The 16,705-nt window shown below is 41.4% G+C and overlaps 1 protein-coding gene across 10 annotated transcripts in view; it reads left to right on the top strand.

The window, feature by feature from the left end:
* Positions 1-7,499, top strand: part of HYCC1 (hyccin PI4KA lipid kinase complex subunit 1) — a 46,322-nt gene extending 38,823 nt beyond the window's left edge. For 7 of the 10 annotated variants that reach the window (XM_065665849.1, XM_065665846.1, XM_065665848.1 and 4 more), the window contains exons 11-12: positions 1,856-1,870; positions 3,022-7,499. In XM_065665849.1, the coding sequence (XP_065521921.1) occupies positions 1,856-1,870; positions 3,022-3,578 (572 nt within the window). In that variant the 3' untranslated portion in view covers positions 3,579-7,499. Of the gene's footprint in view, positions 1-1,855; positions 2,151-3,021 lie in introns of all 10 variants that reach the window. The other 3 variants (XM_065665855.1, XM_065665854.1, XM_065665853.1) reach the window with 3 other exon arrangements.
* The last annotated feature ends 9,206 nt before the right edge of the window (positions 7,500-16,705 follow it).

The raw sequence follows: 16,705 nt of genomic DNA, 5'->3' as shown, positions 1-16,705 counted from the left end.
TGTGCCTGCACAAGAACCCTCACTGTGTGCACAGGGGGAAGAGAGTATCTCCTCCAGCTAAAAAGCATTAGAGCTGCCGCTGTGAAAAATCATCTCATCATAAATTCCCCTGAATTTGTACTTCATACTGCTAGTTAAATGTCTGTACTGCCAGCTTCTGTCATATGCAGTAGCAAACTGGCAGTGTAGTCTGGATTGTCCTTACTGAATCCTCCAGTCTGAAAGAGCTTTGTTATGAATAAAACACAGGGGCTCAGCTGAGCTTTATTCTGAGCTGTGCTTTCAGTGCATTTTTAGTCTTGTCAAGTTTGTGGCCACATTGCTTGAATAAGTGTGTATATATATATATATATAAAGTATATGAATATGTAGCAATAGTGTAGTTCTTGCTCATTTGTATTTCTGTGGTATAGATCTTCAAGGAGGGTGTGCCCTGACTGTCTGTAACTGATGGCTTCTCTTTTTTTTCTTCTTCTCCAGGTCTTCTAAATGCAGTTTTCTGTTTATAGAGCTAGTAGCTGATAAAGTAATTCTGAATACATTTAGAAAGACCTTCAGATACTGAGACTACTTCAAACACTGTGGAGCTGACAGGTTGCTAGGATTGTAACTTGTCACTTACATATACTTGGAATTTCCATAAAGTTTCAACTCCCATTTTTGTTTTCACTTTTTCCCTTTTGAGCACTCGTTCATCTGAAACCTGTCTTCATGTAGTAGAGACAGGCATCTTCTGAGCTGGGACTTGTTTTACCAAGACCCTGTAGGAATTATTGCATTCTTATTACTAAATATCGCTATTAAATCTCTTGTGCTGACACACAACCATCATTCTCAGACTTTAAGTAGCAGTGGAGTTTGCTTTTTGCTTGAGGATTTTTGGCTGTCTGCAGGAATCTTTGTCTTGAAATCATTTTTTGGTCAGGTTGAGCATTTGTATATGTGCTAGTGATGTCTTACCCAGATGAAAAGAAGTAATCTTAGAAACGAGCTGCAATGGTATTCACTTTAATTTCCCCTTCTCCCTTTCCCCCCCAGTGCAGCAGAAAGTTGTGGTGCTTTCCCTCTCCCCAGCTTAATCCCTGTTTTTTTAAACTGTACTTAGTAGCTGACTTGTGTGACAAATAAGTTTATTGCAAACTGATTTAGTTGTAAGCTCATGTAAAACGCTTAAAAAGGCTGAGGAGATCTACATTTATGGTGTTAGTGGGTGGCAAAAATTGCGGTAAAACTCCATCAGTTTTATCTGAATAGGTTGGTTTTAGTAACTGGAGAATTTTTCTATTGGTAAATCTTCCAGGTTGAAAATAGTTTTTTGTTATGGTGAAAGAAAATGAACGTCAGTGTGCTTGGGCTGGCTTAGTTGTTTCACCCTTAGTTTTCAGGCTGACCACTGTGCAGCATCATGACATTGTATGTGTAGAATTTCTAGTCTTGTATGGTAACATGTGAAGCTGATAATGCCATTTTGTTGTAAAAAATAAGTTTCGCTTTAGCATGGTGATACAGAGAATACAGTCATAGAAGTGTATTATGGAGAATTCTTTGATTTCTGATAGTCTGATAAATGCTTGTTTTGATGATCCTTAGAAATTTCAGTTTTGAAAGAGCAAGCGCGGGGCTTTCCAGTATGGGGATGCAGGCCAGTAATTGGAAGAATCAAGCCTGCGATTTCGAAATAAAGCAAAATTCCATACATGCTAATACTGCTAATTAACAAGAGGTTAATATATGAACATCTGCTTTAATTTATAATGCTTTAGTCATCTGTATCTATTGGCTTTTGTTTCATGTTTTGTTTCAGCCATCTTTTGTTTGTTGTTTTTTTTTTTTTCTTATCCATCTTTAATTCTAGAACAACCAGAGAATGGTAATGATGCTACTGAATTGGGCAACTTTATCATACCTGAGATTAGTGTCACAAGTGTGGCTGGAGAGAGGACCGGGAATGGGGAAAAGAGCAGAGCACTAGCAGAGAATGATGTTCAGCATTTACAGGGAGTACAGGAAACAGCTACAGATCCTAGAACTGACAGCAAAGGCATGCCAGAAATCAGGAGACAGAAATCTGTAAGAAAAATGATGGAGGATGGAATAAACTCATCTGGCAGAGTGCAGTTTTAGCAGAGCACTTGTAGCTGCACTCTAAGGTACCACTGTTGATTGAAAGGGTCACTGCTGCATGTTTGGAGATTTAAAGTATGCAGTTAATATATTTGCATGTGTAATAACACAAATGCATGTATTGCATACAGCTTTGTCTGTGCCACAGACTATGGCAACATACTTACAAGTAGATATATTTAATCTCAAGAAAATACATTTTGAGACTCAATATACCTTTGAGTTCACTAAGCTCTGTTTATTGGGTTTACAAAATCCAGTGATCAATGGTTTGAAGAATCCGTGAAAATAGATGTGGAAAGTCTTTTGCTGTGTACCTCAGATTTGCCAAATTCACCTTTTACGGTATACTGGAGATCTCATCTTGTGCTTGAGTTTCTGACTCATACCACTAGACCTGTGATGCAGAAGGTGACCTTTCAGTCCTAAAGCATTCTTAGGTTGCTAAACATGCCAGTGCCATACTGGATGCGCTGGAGCATTGATCACATACCTTTATAATTAACAAGCTTTGCAAAATCGTGTATGGAAGCACTTGCTCAGAATAAGTTTTACACATTTTGTTTTGTGTGGCATCTTCTAATCTGTGAGTTTCTTAAATTTCTAATCTGCATGAATTAACAAGACTGCTTGTTCGTTTTCTTTTCCAAATCACTACAAAATGAGATTTTGGGCATGCTTTTGATCTAGTTAATGCAGCATTATTTGCTGCAACTTTCTATCCTAATGAACCTTAATTCCAAAATAAAACGGAATAGGTAAGTGGTTTGTCTTCTGTTCTCTCTTCTGTTGCTGTATGGCTTCATGCTTGTAAATATCAAAATCTAGCAATACATAAAATTAGTAAATGTGAGAAAGTCAAATGCTAATTATTTTATTTTGTTTTCTACCATACAGGTAATACTGATTTAGAGATACAAGAGGAACTGATCGAAGTATCTGAAAGTGATGAAGGGTTTTACTCTAGGGCTACTTCTAGCACAAGTCAGTCTGCCCTATCTAACAGCAGCAACACGAGCAGTAAGAACCTATTAGGGAAGAGCCAACGAAGGTCTGGAGGAAGCAAAGCTGGAGGAAAAGAAAAAGAAGGAGAAACCTGCAGAGAACACTTGTCACGAAAACAAACCCAGAGAGCCATGAGTGAGAATCTAGAGCTTGTCTCTCTGAAGAGACTGACACTGACAACTAGCCAGTCCCTGCCTAAGCCTGGCAGCCACAGTCTGGCCAGAACAACCACTACAGTGTTCAGTAAATCCTTTGAACAGGTCAGTGGTGTCACAGTTCCAAATAATCGTGGTGGTGTATCTGGTACAGAGGCAAACAGGTTTTCAGCTTGCAGTCTCCAGGAGGAAAAACTGATATATGGAACAGAAAGATCAGATTTTCCGATCTTAAGCAAACAACCTAACCAGCAGCGACCTCCTAGTATTAGCATAACTTTGTCAACAGATTGATATCCAGTTGGCAAGTATGAAAACTAAAAATACTGAGGGTTTATGCTGGTATTGGTGCATTGATACATTAAACTCCTTAATATGTTACATATTACTTTCTTAAACCACAAGCCCATAAATTCTTACTTGGCTCATATTTGACAGTAACAGTGAATAGACAACAGTTGTAATTATTTTGCATCAAATTCTAACAGCTTGCAAAGTTCCTCTTTGACTTACTGTATTTATATACCCAGTTTTTTATGGCTTCATGTGAAGTTACATCTTCATCAGTCTAAGAAGCATTAACTGGTTGTTTAGCCACTGACCAAGATGTTTGGCTTTTTACAAATGCACAGTATGGGAACAAATAAATCCTCTTTCCCAGATTCTGCTTTTTCAGTACCACTTGGCATAGGCAAAACTGCAAGGACTTGTTTTGATTAAGCTGAATCTTGCAGTATGGGCATGACATTTTGGAACAGCATTGTAAGAACAAACGTTCTTGTGTGTTAGCCATGAGAAAGCGGTGTGTACATGTAAAACTAGAAGCATCAGTTCAGTGTTTGATGTTCTGGTGGTTTTTGTAATGGTAGTTAGTACGTGTTGCAGTGTTCATACGTATTTACACCTGTACAAGTCTGAATTATGAAAGCATTTTGGTTTTTCTGTATGTCTTTGAAACTGGGCCAAAAGTCATACAGCAGCAATACTTGCAGATGGGAGTTCTTACCAGTTGCTATAGTAGTCACTCTTTAGACTTAGGAATCATGTGACAGACTGTTTTTGTTTCAGATTCTTAAATATCAGGCGCAAAGCTACTCACTGAAAAGTCACTGCCATCAGTATTATTATTTATGAGGAAGAGATGTGCTTATGTAACTGTGTTATGCAGGAAATAAGGTGTGAGCCCTTTGCACTGACTCAAGCAAATCAGGAGTGTGAATGTGTGAACATGGACTTCTTACTTGAGACTAAGAGAAAACTACCAAAGGATGTGTACTTTCAGTAACTTGCAAGCACAAAGGGAAATTATAATGTAAATATAACTAGTACTGTAATTCCTAATCTTTTATATCTATTATTTTTCTAGTTCGAAATTCTAAAACAGCAGCCTGTCCTAGGCTACCAAACCTTTAATCTTCAGCTAGTTTGATGACGTTGTTTGATACCAACTTTTATAATGTTAAGGTTTTAATTAAAAATGGGTATTAAAACTTCTTATGCAGAAATTTGGAGAAGCAGTAGCTGACAAAACTACTCCAATAGCAGTGATGAGCTGACAGACAATTTATTATGAATGAAGTAGAAAGATCTAAGGCACAGTCATTCCCAACCATCCAGATTTCTGCAGCTAGTGATCCCATATGGTCTGGAACCTTGTAACAGAGCAAACTAAAACTCTGGTAGACTTTCCCATTTGCCTGAAGATAGATTTAGATATCCCTTTTTTGACTTAAACTGAAGCACAAGCAACTTTTAAGCAGCTAACATTATTCAGGTTTATAGCAATTAATAAGTTGATTGGTTAATGAAAAGAGATGAGGATATATAGTTGATAGGGATAAGTTGTGTAATTCTGCTTCTAAGACTGCAGAATAGGTGTGTACCTTTCTTAATGTTCACTGCAGCCTGTGGAATAGCTGGAGTGGTCTGTAGGTGTTCATCTTCACCTGAGAGACTGCCTTTAAATGAATGTGCCACATTTTCTCATTCTTCAGTTTGTTGTGTGACTGTTCTATTCTAGTAATGCAGTAGTTCAACTTTTTACAGAGGAATGTTTTCTTAATTGTACATGAAAACTTACATTCCTGATGTATAAACTGCAGGTTTGTCCTGTTTAGTATTTAATACTTTAGCCAGTGAAATAAACTGGTTGTTTGAAGTTGTATGTTTTTGTAAATACTTTGTATGGCCGAAAATTTTGCCTTTTTAACAGGTTTTTCTGCAACAGCACATTTGTTTCAGATTGACTAATGCCTGTGGCCGCTTGGAGCATGCGTAACCACAAGCAGTAGGAGGGTTTAGGCAGCTGATAGCTGCAAACCTTGGCTAGCACTATACATACTGAATGTGGAGCTCTTCCTTTCCTTGAAATTGTTCTAGATAGTATGAGGAAATAACCTGCAGAACTTACAGCTGCCTCTTGATCTGCTCTTGCAGTGTAGCACTGGAGAATACTTAGGAAATACTTAGAAGTAATTTTAAATTGAAACATAAACTAGAATAGATACACAAAATTGCAATTGATAGATGTTTGCTGTAATGGTATTAGTTCTGAGTGTCAAGGGACTAGAAGTTTTAAGTAACTCTACTGGTTTTCTTTTCATTTAGTTCGTGATTGGTTGGTATCTCCACACTACACACTCTTTTCAAGCTGGCTGTTGGTTTAAAAGATCTTTATTATATTGGGAAGATGTAGTCACTTTAGCTATAAATAGAATTTTGAAGGATCTAAAATGCCATCATGTTTACAGTACTATTGTCTACCAGTCAAACAGTGTTAAAGTCAAGTCAGTTTATAGTTTATCCTTTTATTTTCTCCAGCTAATTATTCTAACTGGTCTGACTTGAACCCAGGGGCCAATAGGCTCATACTGGTACAACTCAAATTACATAAAGCTTCACACCTTCTTTTAGAAAATGATGAAAAGTTCTCAGTACTAAAGGCTGCTGTTTCTATACATATGTGGCTTCATATAAGTATGTATGTATTGGTCTTTGGAGCAATTTACACAATGAGCATGTTTTTGTGAACTGACATTACATGTTTGATACTGGTCGAGTCTGAATATCTCTTTCCTTATGTGAGCAGTAAAACTTTCAGTTGTGTTTCTTTCCTTCCTTAAAAATAGACAAAAAAAAAAAAAAAAAGAAAGAAAAAAAGGCAGGAAAGCGGGATAGGGAAGAGGGGAGGGCAGGATTATTTGTTTTCAAAATATCCATGGATTGGAGGTAGAGGGAAGCAGGGCAGGAGCCAGATATATTAATTCTTTTGTGATATTTCTAAAACTGTCAGGCTCTTGAGTTTTGAGCATTACTGGATCACTTCAGACTGATGAATGAAAAATGTGTGTTAATGTAGTAGAGGTCTCCTAAGAGTGTAAGGAAGACATATAAAGACATCCCGTACTGTAATCTGTCTAGCCGGCAGTGGAGAACACTCCAAACAGAACGCTTTCCCTGAAGAATGTGCATGCAGGATTGAATCCTCTCAAATTATAGTAAGAGAATTTGTTTTAATGCTGACACTTACAACTGACCTTACTGTTTTAAATCAAAGGGCACTGTTTCCAATTACGGCTTCAAGCTTTCAAAACTGTTGAAGCTGAGAATAATTATTTTTGTTGTGAGAATCTGTACCATTTGTGCAAAAAGCGGATGGCCTCTAACCACTTGCTGTAGAGCTTCAGTGACTTTTCCAAAGGGAGTGAAATGTCCTTGAATTGCCTTGAATACCTGATTTGACAGGTACAGAAATATAGCGCTCTTTTAGCTACACTTCTCTCTAAGGAGGTCTCTTCTGATTTCTGTGAGGATTCTAGAAATTTCTAACTTAATTATTGTCTAATATCTTTTGTCAGCGTTTGAGGGTTACAGTGCTGTATATAGGTGTGTAATATATTGCCTTTTGTATTTGTACAATTCTAAGACTAGATGTGTACATTTCTAATATTCACCAAAGTCTGTGGAATAGCTACATCAGTCTATAGGTGTCTGTCTTCACCTGAGAAGCCTGAGTTTAATGTACCACACTCTTTCAAATTCTTCCTTTCATGTGTGACACTGTTCTGTATTATCCTAATGCAGTATTTCACCTTTTTACAGTGAAGTGTTCTCTTCATTATACCTGAAAACTCACATTCCTAATGTATAAACTGCAAGGTTGTCTTGTTTAGTGTTTAATAATGTGGGCAATAAAATAAACTTTTTTTTTTTGCAGTTGTATGCCTGTGTAAATACTTTCCTCAGCAGAAAATATTGCTGCCTCTTTGCAGGCTTTGTTGATGAAATACACGATAAATAGCAATGTATTTGTTCCATTTTCATTATATGCATCTAGAAGTCACAGACCACATTACTTAAAATATGCTGAATACCCATTTTAGAGAGCCTTGTCAGGTGAGTCACCTGCCTGAGAAACACTGGCTGACGCATGAAAGGTGGGTTCAAGTGGATGAATTTTAAACTGGTTGATGGCAGGAGTGGATGACTGTCCTTTAAGCAATGTAGCACTGCTTGGGCAACTTGGAAGTTTTGGTGGTCTTAATATATATTAATTATAGATAACATTATTCCAATATATATATTATTCTAATATGTCCATTACTTTAAGATGTATATCAATATATATTAGAATAATCATGTACATTACAGGAATATATATATTTATATAATATATTAGTGGTTTGAAACACAGGTATGATCTGCAATGTGTCTCTGTTATTAGATCTTCCATCCAGCAGTCTTCACTGTGTTACTGTGACCTGCTGGTGATCTGGGAGCTGTGGGATGTCTTTGCCGCAAGGGTGCATGTGTTGCCGCATGAGTGCATGTGGCTGGCTCACATTCCCATTGTTTCCCCAGGGCTTTTTCTGTGAAGCTGCTTTCCAGCTCTCTGGTCCCTGTGTGTGCTGGTGCCTGAGATTCATGCGTTGGCTCATGTCTTCCGCCCGTTCATGTCCCTGTGAATGGCAGCGCAGTATTGTCTTCTCCTGGTTTTGTGTTACCTGCAAACATGCCAAGGGTGAGCTCTGCTCGATCACCCACCATTGTGAATGAAAATGTTAAACTGTCCTGGCCCTGGGTGTTGACCTGTGGTGTGCACCAGTAAGGCCAGGTCTGTGGCTGGCCTTGGTGCCCCTTTGAGCCTGGCAATTTAGGCAGTCGTCTGTACTCAGAGGCTGCTTTCTTTTCCAAAAGGTTTAAATTAGACTTGATGCTGTGATTGTCCTGTTGGTGTGTAAGATTTGCTGTTTCAGGTACAGTGGGTGAAAGGCCGTGCTGAGAATCTGCTCTTATATTGCTTCAGGTCAGATTTGTTATTGGTTGGTAAAAGACAATGTGAATTTGAATGCTTCTTCTCAAAATGCGGTAATGAGTATGGAAGATGGTAATGGTTCCCCGACAGCCCTTAGCGGAGGATGAGAGCACCTGAGAGCCTGCTGCACAGTTCACAGAGGGGTGTTTGAGGGCTGTACAAGTGATTAGTGGCCAGGTACAGAAATTACTTTTGTTTCTACAGACTTTACAGCTAGCTGCCTGCACTGAGCTTGTAATAATTATTTTTCATGTTTTATGTTAATCCACCTCTGTAAGGAAGCTGACTTCAGTGTGGGGGTTTTCTCCCCACCCACAGTGCCAGGTTAATAAATACATCTACTAATTCAGGATAGTGGGAAGAAAGTCACCGTGACTGCAGAAACCTTTACAAAGCAAGCCTTTACATTGCACAGTGCTTGCTTCATTAACTTGATTCCTGAAATGAGGCTGTGTTTAATCATCTGTTACTCTAAATGTGCTGGGACAATACTGAAGTGTAATGGTGCAGAAGGACTTGGGGAAGCCAGGCTGAGTCACACTGTGCTCCTGACAAGCTACCTCGTTGTTGTTCTCATCATTAATGCTGACTAATACTGGCAGTAGGGTTTCTTGGTCAGGACTGTGGTGGTAGATTTTTCTAGTGGGAGAGGATAGATTTCAGAGGAGGCGAGAGGAAATTCCACCTTTTCCCTCTGCAGCACATGACAGTAAATGAAGGAGCGTCAGGTATTGGCACAAGAAGTCCTTGATGTGGATGTGGTGATTTTCCCAATATTTCTTCAGTCCAAACAGTGAACCAAAATAATGCACAAACATCCTGTGATTTCTCTGAAAAGGTACTTTGCTTGTGCATGAAACTTGAATAGCATCATGGATTCCTATCAAAGTAGGAACCGAACAGTGACTCATTTAAAACATACATATAAAACCACGTAATATATATGTGTGTATGGACAGTTATACATACACACACATACATGGCTTCTTTCTCAGCTAGTCACAGTATGGAGGTTGTAGAACTGCTCGGGAGGAGACTGTTGAAGCTGGCAAAGGCTTGGACCAGCACTGATACCAGTGACCTGTGACACCATCTGAAATGAATTGGATATGCTTTTTTAACAATCACCATATTAATATTTTTCTTCTAAATTTTTCTTCTCAAAATGCATGATGGCTTCATTATTGTTAATAATCCGGAGTTCGGACTTGGCTAATAACTTCGGTTGCATGATTAAATTGGGATAAGGTTATATCTGCTAACATTTTGGAATCAAGTGCAAGCCAACTGTCATACCACATGTCAGCTTTCATCAGACTCTCATGCCCCTGAACTGTCAGTGTTTCAGAAATCTGCTCTAACAAATCACAGACCAGAAAGATTTCCCCAAAGTCGCAGCACTGATACTCCCCAGCTTTACTTGTTAGTTCACTGGGATTTATATCCCACGTTTCAGCCATTAAAGAAAACCAATCCAACTGTATGTAGCTAGACTGCTGGTTCCGGCTTTCCCTGTATTGACTGGAGGAAGATTACAAGCACTGTGAAACTGATTCAGAACATCCTGAGCCAGGGAGATCCTTTCTGACACACAGAAAGTGTTCATCCCATCCCTCGCTTCAGTCTCATCCTGAACAGCTAGCTTAGCATTGCTGCCTTGTTACTGCTGCCTGCTGAGTCTGTATACCCCCCTCTTTTGCTGCACAAAGCCAAAATAAGCTTTAGTGTATCATCAGTCGCTTCAGCACAGCTCCGTATCCCAGCAGCTGTCTGCCTTTTACCAAAGGCCTTGCGAGCAGGCAGACGTCAAGGAAGAATAGATTTGTCCAGGGTGTAAAGTTGGCTTGAAATAACGTGGACAGGTGCTGGGAGTTGAGATTCAAGCTGCATCTCTTTGGATTATCTGAGTAATCACGAAGTAGTTGCATTTCTCTATGCCTGAAGCAGGGAAGAAGGAAAGAACCGGAACACAAACCTCTCCCTAGCATTACTGTTTCTGCTTTTCTTGCTTCAGGATCCCGCTTTGAAGTATGTAATAGATTTATCAGGTTTTTGTATTTAAAGGTAGAATAGCAGCAAGGCTGTTAAAGCTTCCTTGCAACCGGGTGATACCTGTTCAGCTCTGGCTGAATCCTCTGACAAATCTGAGGCTTGGTTCTTGACTATTCAGCCTGGGAAGGAGCTTCTCAACTGTCTCACATATGGCATCAAATTCATAACTAAGCTTCTTTGGTTATCCATGAGAACTGTTTCCTGCTGCCAGACTGGGGAGCCATGCTACAAAAGCATTGCCCTTGAATTCAGCATAAACCCGAATGTGTTTCAGGTGCTTTAATCTCCCCCAGCTCAGGGAAGAGCCAAGGAGATGTTTTCATCACTTCTTCAGTCTTTGCCCAAGACAGGCTTCCGTGTCCAGCAGGTCAAGGGAGGTGATTCTCCCTCTCTACGTCCTTGTGAGACTCCCCCTGCCCCGCAGTACTACATCACAGCTCTGGGGCCCCCAACACAAGAGGAACATGAACCTGTTGCAGTGAGTCTAGAGGAGGCCACAAAGATGGTCCAAGTGCTGCAGCAGCCCTGCTCTGGATCCAGGCTGAGAGAGCTGTTCCGTCTGGAGAAGAGAAGGTGCTGGCAAGACCTTAGAGCAGCTTCCAGTGCCTAAAGGGTCTAGCGGAAGGTGTTCCTGCCCATGGCAGAGGGGTTGGAACTGGATGATTTTAAGGTCCCTTCCAACGCAGACCGCTCCTTGAGATGTGTTAGAATGCTGCCAGCCTTGTACCGAGGCACTTGTGCAGCAGCCAGTTCCATGTGTGGTGATAGGAGTGAGGGCAGAGGTCAGTGCAATTGCAAACCCGAGGGCTTTTTCAATACTGAGCCTTTGCATGGGCAGACCTGTGTGGAGAACAGCAGGAGGATGGCTGCACCTTCCAAATGGCTGGCTGGAGAGGCAATTTCCAATGTCTTCAACTGGACACTGCATCGAGCCCTAGCAGCACTGCAGCTGCCCATCTCCTGAAACACTGCGATGCAGCTTCTGAACAGATTAGGTCACTGCTTTGGCATCATTACCCAAAATAAAATGTGCTTATGGACAAATACCTTGAAATTACTCAGCAATGAATTCCTCCAAGAGCCCACACTGTATGATCCATCTTTTTCACAAAGCCTGGCATGAGTGATACATACTGCAGCATGATACGTGTGCTCCGTGCTCGATGAATGACAAGAGTGTTTTTGTTCCTTAGCAGCAGGATTGGATAAAAAAAAGCTGGGATGCTTGTGAGCACAAAGAGTTTTGACGCATTCGGGTAATGGTAAGATGAATAACTTCTTGAATATGCCAACAAAATTAGTTACTGGGTAGATCCACTTATAAGGTATTTGATGCCACAATTTAATTTCAGGCAGAAAAGCAGTGCCTTGGAAGAATCTTTATTCAATCTCGAGATATTGAACAGCTTTAATACGCCTTGACATTCAGTACCACATTCATAATCCCTGCAATTATTCCTTCCTACTCTAATAAGAGCAGGCGCTGTACAGCACAAGTACTGAGGGATAGTTTTGTTTCATGCTTGAAAGAAGGAACACGTTGTATAAAGCAGACTTTGTACTGAGCTGTGGGAAAAGAGGTGAATGAGAGGCTAAACCCAAAGCTTTAAAAGCAGTTCAGAATGCCCACTATGCTTCCTCTGCCTGTCTCTGTAGGCAGTTGTGGATGAATGAAGAAGCTGCACAAAATGAGAGGCATAAAGCTGAGAGCTTACTGAAGAGGGGAGAGCTTTTGGAGGAAACCTCCCATGGCTCCCACCTGACTGCAAGGGCAGGAGGCACCTTCCCTCATCAGGGCTTGTGCTGTGGGCTTCTGCCCCTTCCCTCCCTCTGCCTGAAACTTGTGCCTCTGTCCTCTCTTGGAGAGCATCCTGAGTGCTGCTGCTGTCACAGCAACAACTACAGGAAATCAGTGCTGAAACAACCCAATGTGGGGCTACAAGAGCATTTGTGGGCAGGTGGCTGCGCTCTGCTATGTAGGTTTAAGCATTGATGATTTGCTTGTCAAGTTCCAGTGTCACAAAATGTGTGACTGGTACCTGAAGCCAACATGTCAGGAACTTCTGGGCTGTTTCTGGCAGAGGGCTGAAGGAAAGGAGCACAGACAATGAGTGCATGTGAAGAAGCTGTTTGCTTTCTTAAAGGATGTGGCCCTTCAGCTGTCTCTTGGGACAAGGGTATTAAAAACATTCTAGTGGGAAGTGTTACAGGTCTGTGATAATCCTTTGGGAGATGTCTGTAATTTCCACAGAGGATTGTTAACAGAACTGTCATTAGGAGGGACTTGAAGGACCAATTCTGTATCAGTAACTGCAGGTCCTTATTGCTTCCGGAAGTTTTAACTGACACCCTTGTTCAACAAAATGTTCCTGAACCAAGAATAGGGTGTCCTGCTTCAGGCTTCGAGCACCTTTATGTTGATACTGGTGAGCAGTGGATTCCAGAAGATGGGAACAGCCCTAGGTGGGAGCTCTTGAGCGTGCCATTCTGGTACTTAAACCATCTTTCTCAGCTGGGGCTCTGGTGCTTCTTCACCAGACTTCATTGTACCGCCTTGAAATGGTACCCTTGTACCACTCTGTTACAGTGAAGTAACAGAGATTCATAGAAAATAACCTTTTGGGGGTTTAGACAAAGAATGAAAAATGGACCTTGAATGAAAGGACTTTTTATTGCAAAAGGATAAACGTTGTGAAATGGAGATGTCTGGATGGTGGAGCCTGTTGGTCTGAGAGTCAGCAAAAACCCAGATGCTCAAAGAAACTTCAGTGGAACGACAAAGTCTCTCACATTTACACCTCAAGAAGGGGAGGAATCTTTCATGGGAAGCTGGCATTGAACATGTAATTCCCTTAAATAGTGCACTTGAGCACCCGTAAGGAATAGAATGAAGGGGAAGCAGAAGAAAGCATACAGCCTAGTGGGATCAGAAAGTCTTTGTTGTGGACTCATTTAACTTTTGCAATGAAAATTAAAATACATGTACAGGTTCTTTAACTGTAAAACCAGACTAAATAAGAACAAGGGAAAAGGCACAAAGGAGGAGGAGTAGGAGCAAGAGCGAGGGCTGAGACTAGCAATGTGAGAAATGCTTTAAGAAGATTGACATTGCCACCTCATGGCCAGTCAGTGCAAGGACGTAGTGATGCATGTGCGAAGGCTACAGCAAATCGTACAGTGAGGTTATGTTCCTCTAGTCAGTCACGACTGCTTCTCTCGATTGACAGTGAAAGGTCGGGCAGCGGAGGTAGTGCACAGCCTGAGCTGTTCATCATTCCCACCGCAGGCACTAGGGTAACCCCCATAGGTTCATTTATGTGCCACAGTACAGAGTCTGAACAGGGTGAACTCCTTACACCAAGCATGATCCAGTGACCCACCAGGTCAGTGGCTGATCTCCTTTAAGCATTTATTTATCACAGCAGATTACATTTTCTTGAGGCTTCAAGCAAATGTAATAGAAGCCACCATGTGATTTGTTGTACTGTGCCATACAAAGTACTTGCATTGCTCTTATTCTTTGCAGCTTTCGTTCCCTGGGCAGATAGAATCCCAGACTGGTTTGGGTTGGAAGGGACCTTAAAGCTCACCCAGTTCCAATCCCTGACACGGGCAGGGGCACCTCCCGCTAGACCAGGTTGCTCCAAGGCCCATCCAACCTGGCCTTGAACACTGCCAGGGATGGGGCAGCCACAGCTTCTCCGGGCACCCTGTGCCAGCGCCTCAGCACCCTCACAGGGAAGAACTTCTTCCTAATGTCTAATCTCAGTCTCCCCTGTCAGTTAAAAGCCATTCTCATTTGTCCTATCGCTAAATGCCCTTGTAAAAAGTTCATCTCCAGATTTCCTGTAGGTCCTTTTAGAATCATGACTGACATGAAGCACAACAGGGTTACAATCCCGAAGTCACTCTGTGCGTCATTCTGCAGAAGGAAGATGTCCCATAGTGATCAGGCCTGACCGCATTTGCTCGGATCTCAATATCTGCTCAGGGGGCAAGTTACCGGCTCATGTAAACTTCCATAGCCTTGCCAGTTGCCTCTTCTAACCTCTCCTAACACTGTGCTGACAGGCACATCAAAATGTCAGGTCAGCTAAAACACTGAGCACCTCTGACAGCAGGCTGTCACGTGGGAAACAGAAGAAAGTCAAAAAGGAGGTTCAGGGTACTTGGCAGCCTCTTTCCTACGGACAAACACAAGTCCGTAAGAAAAGAAAGAGCATGACAGAATATATTCTGTTATATTCTGTAATGTTATCTTGGTTCTGACACCAGCTCTCATTCAACAGCAAACATGGAGCACCCCTATCACTTTTCGCATACTGCTGTACTTCTTTGTGGAGAGCTTTGCAAAGGACTGGCTGCGTGGCAGAGGCCATGCAGATGGTGCTACGCGGCAGCTGGTGCAAATCTCAGATGGAAAAGTACAAGGGAGCAAGATGAGCGCGCCCTGGAGATAAACCGCGGCAGCAGCAGAACGATAATTAAGTTTGTGACCTTCAAGTTGCTTAATGTTTATCTCACTGACCAGACTCCTTGTCCCTGATGCTATTTTGTATCCTGTTTTGCTGAATTCCTTTACTGTATCTTTAACCAATAACCTTGTAACATGTAAAAGCTATAAACCAATGATCTTGTAACATGCAAAAGCTGTAAGCCAATAATCTCTCTGTAATCAAACTATGAACATGCAAGCAAGGTATATAAGCATCCAGCTGCTTAGCAATAAACGAGACTTCTAAAGCAAGCTATGCTCGTGTCTCCCAGCTCTTTGCGACACTTCTTCTTAGGTGTGCATGTGACTCTCACCAGCTGCGCTCACCCCAAGCTGTATTTCTTAGGGAAATACTCTTTTTCTGTAGAGTTGTATAGACTGTGTCTGAATTATCTGAAAAAAACACCCAAAACAAGCCTACATGGAACTATATGAGAATGTTGGTAAAAGAGAAGTGCTGGTTGAGCTACTTAATAAAACTGATCAATCTTAACTTTCTATAAGCTACTGCATTGGATAACTGAGAGCGCTGCTGTCATAGCTGATCCGTGCTAATTACAGCAATTATAATGCTTGTGGAAAAGGAAATTTGCAAGAAGTATATGAAGCGTTGAGCACTCGGCTGCTGTCAGCTGAGAGGAAGGCAAGTTAATTGAATGTAACAGTCTCTCCTCTTTCTGTTGGAAATCAGTGGTTAATTACAATGTGCAGCTACACGGCCATGTCACTTGCTGTGGTATAACAGCAGCGTGTCACGTTATCAGTCACTGTGCTGGTGAAGCTGGAAGGTCCTAAACACCTGATGGAAGGCTGGTTGGTTTCAGTGATGCATGAAGCTGATCTTCATTCAAAGTGTAGAAATGGAAATATTCTACCAGAATCTACCTATCCTTGTGTGCTGTGTTGGTGTGTGAACTCTAGCTTTTTTTAGTATTGCTATTTATTGTAAATAGATTTAAATACAAAGGAAAGTTGATGAAGTTGCAGAAATACCTTCTAGGAGCAGGCATACAAAAGAGCTGGTGCCAAGGGCAATTTTCTGTAGATTTCTTGAAGCTAAGCAGAGCTGTCCCAAATCCCAAACTGATTTAATGTCTCCATGTATCTGGAAATTGGCTGGTTTTCATCTATAGCAACTTCGGTTGCTCACTAAAAAATGCAGAGTTGTCCAAAGGGCTGCTTTTCTCTAATGTTTGGTTTCTATTTGATAGTATACTTGTGCCTGGTTGAGACTGCCTAGAAATTAGAGCATGGCTTTCAAATGAATGTGCCATAGAAGGCATTCCTCTACCTCACCTCTCCTGATGGATTTTCAGGCCATGGGACTGGTCTGTGTAGGTGCAGATACCACAAATGAGTGTGGGAATGAAGACAAAGCCTTAGGCCTGCAGTGCCAGTTGTTTGGTACCGCAGAGCCTGGCGCTGCAACCTGCAGCCGCTGCGAACTGGAGGTAAGGGGTGCAGTTAACATATTAAAAGGATACTAAGGAGCAGTTAAAATAGATAATAAGGAATAGACACTAGAATCTGTTGCCAGACATTCCTCTAGCTTTGCCCCTG

The sequence above is a fragment of the Lathamus discolor genome, chromosome 2 (assembly GCF_037157495.1).
Source record: "Lathamus discolor isolate bLatDis1 chromosome 2, bLatDis1.hap1, whole genome shotgun sequence".
NCBI classification, from domain to species: domain Eukaryota; kingdom Metazoa; phylum Chordata; class Aves; order Psittaciformes; family Psittacidae; genus Lathamus; species Lathamus discolor.
This window is presented reverse-complemented; position numbering and strand designations above follow the sequence as displayed.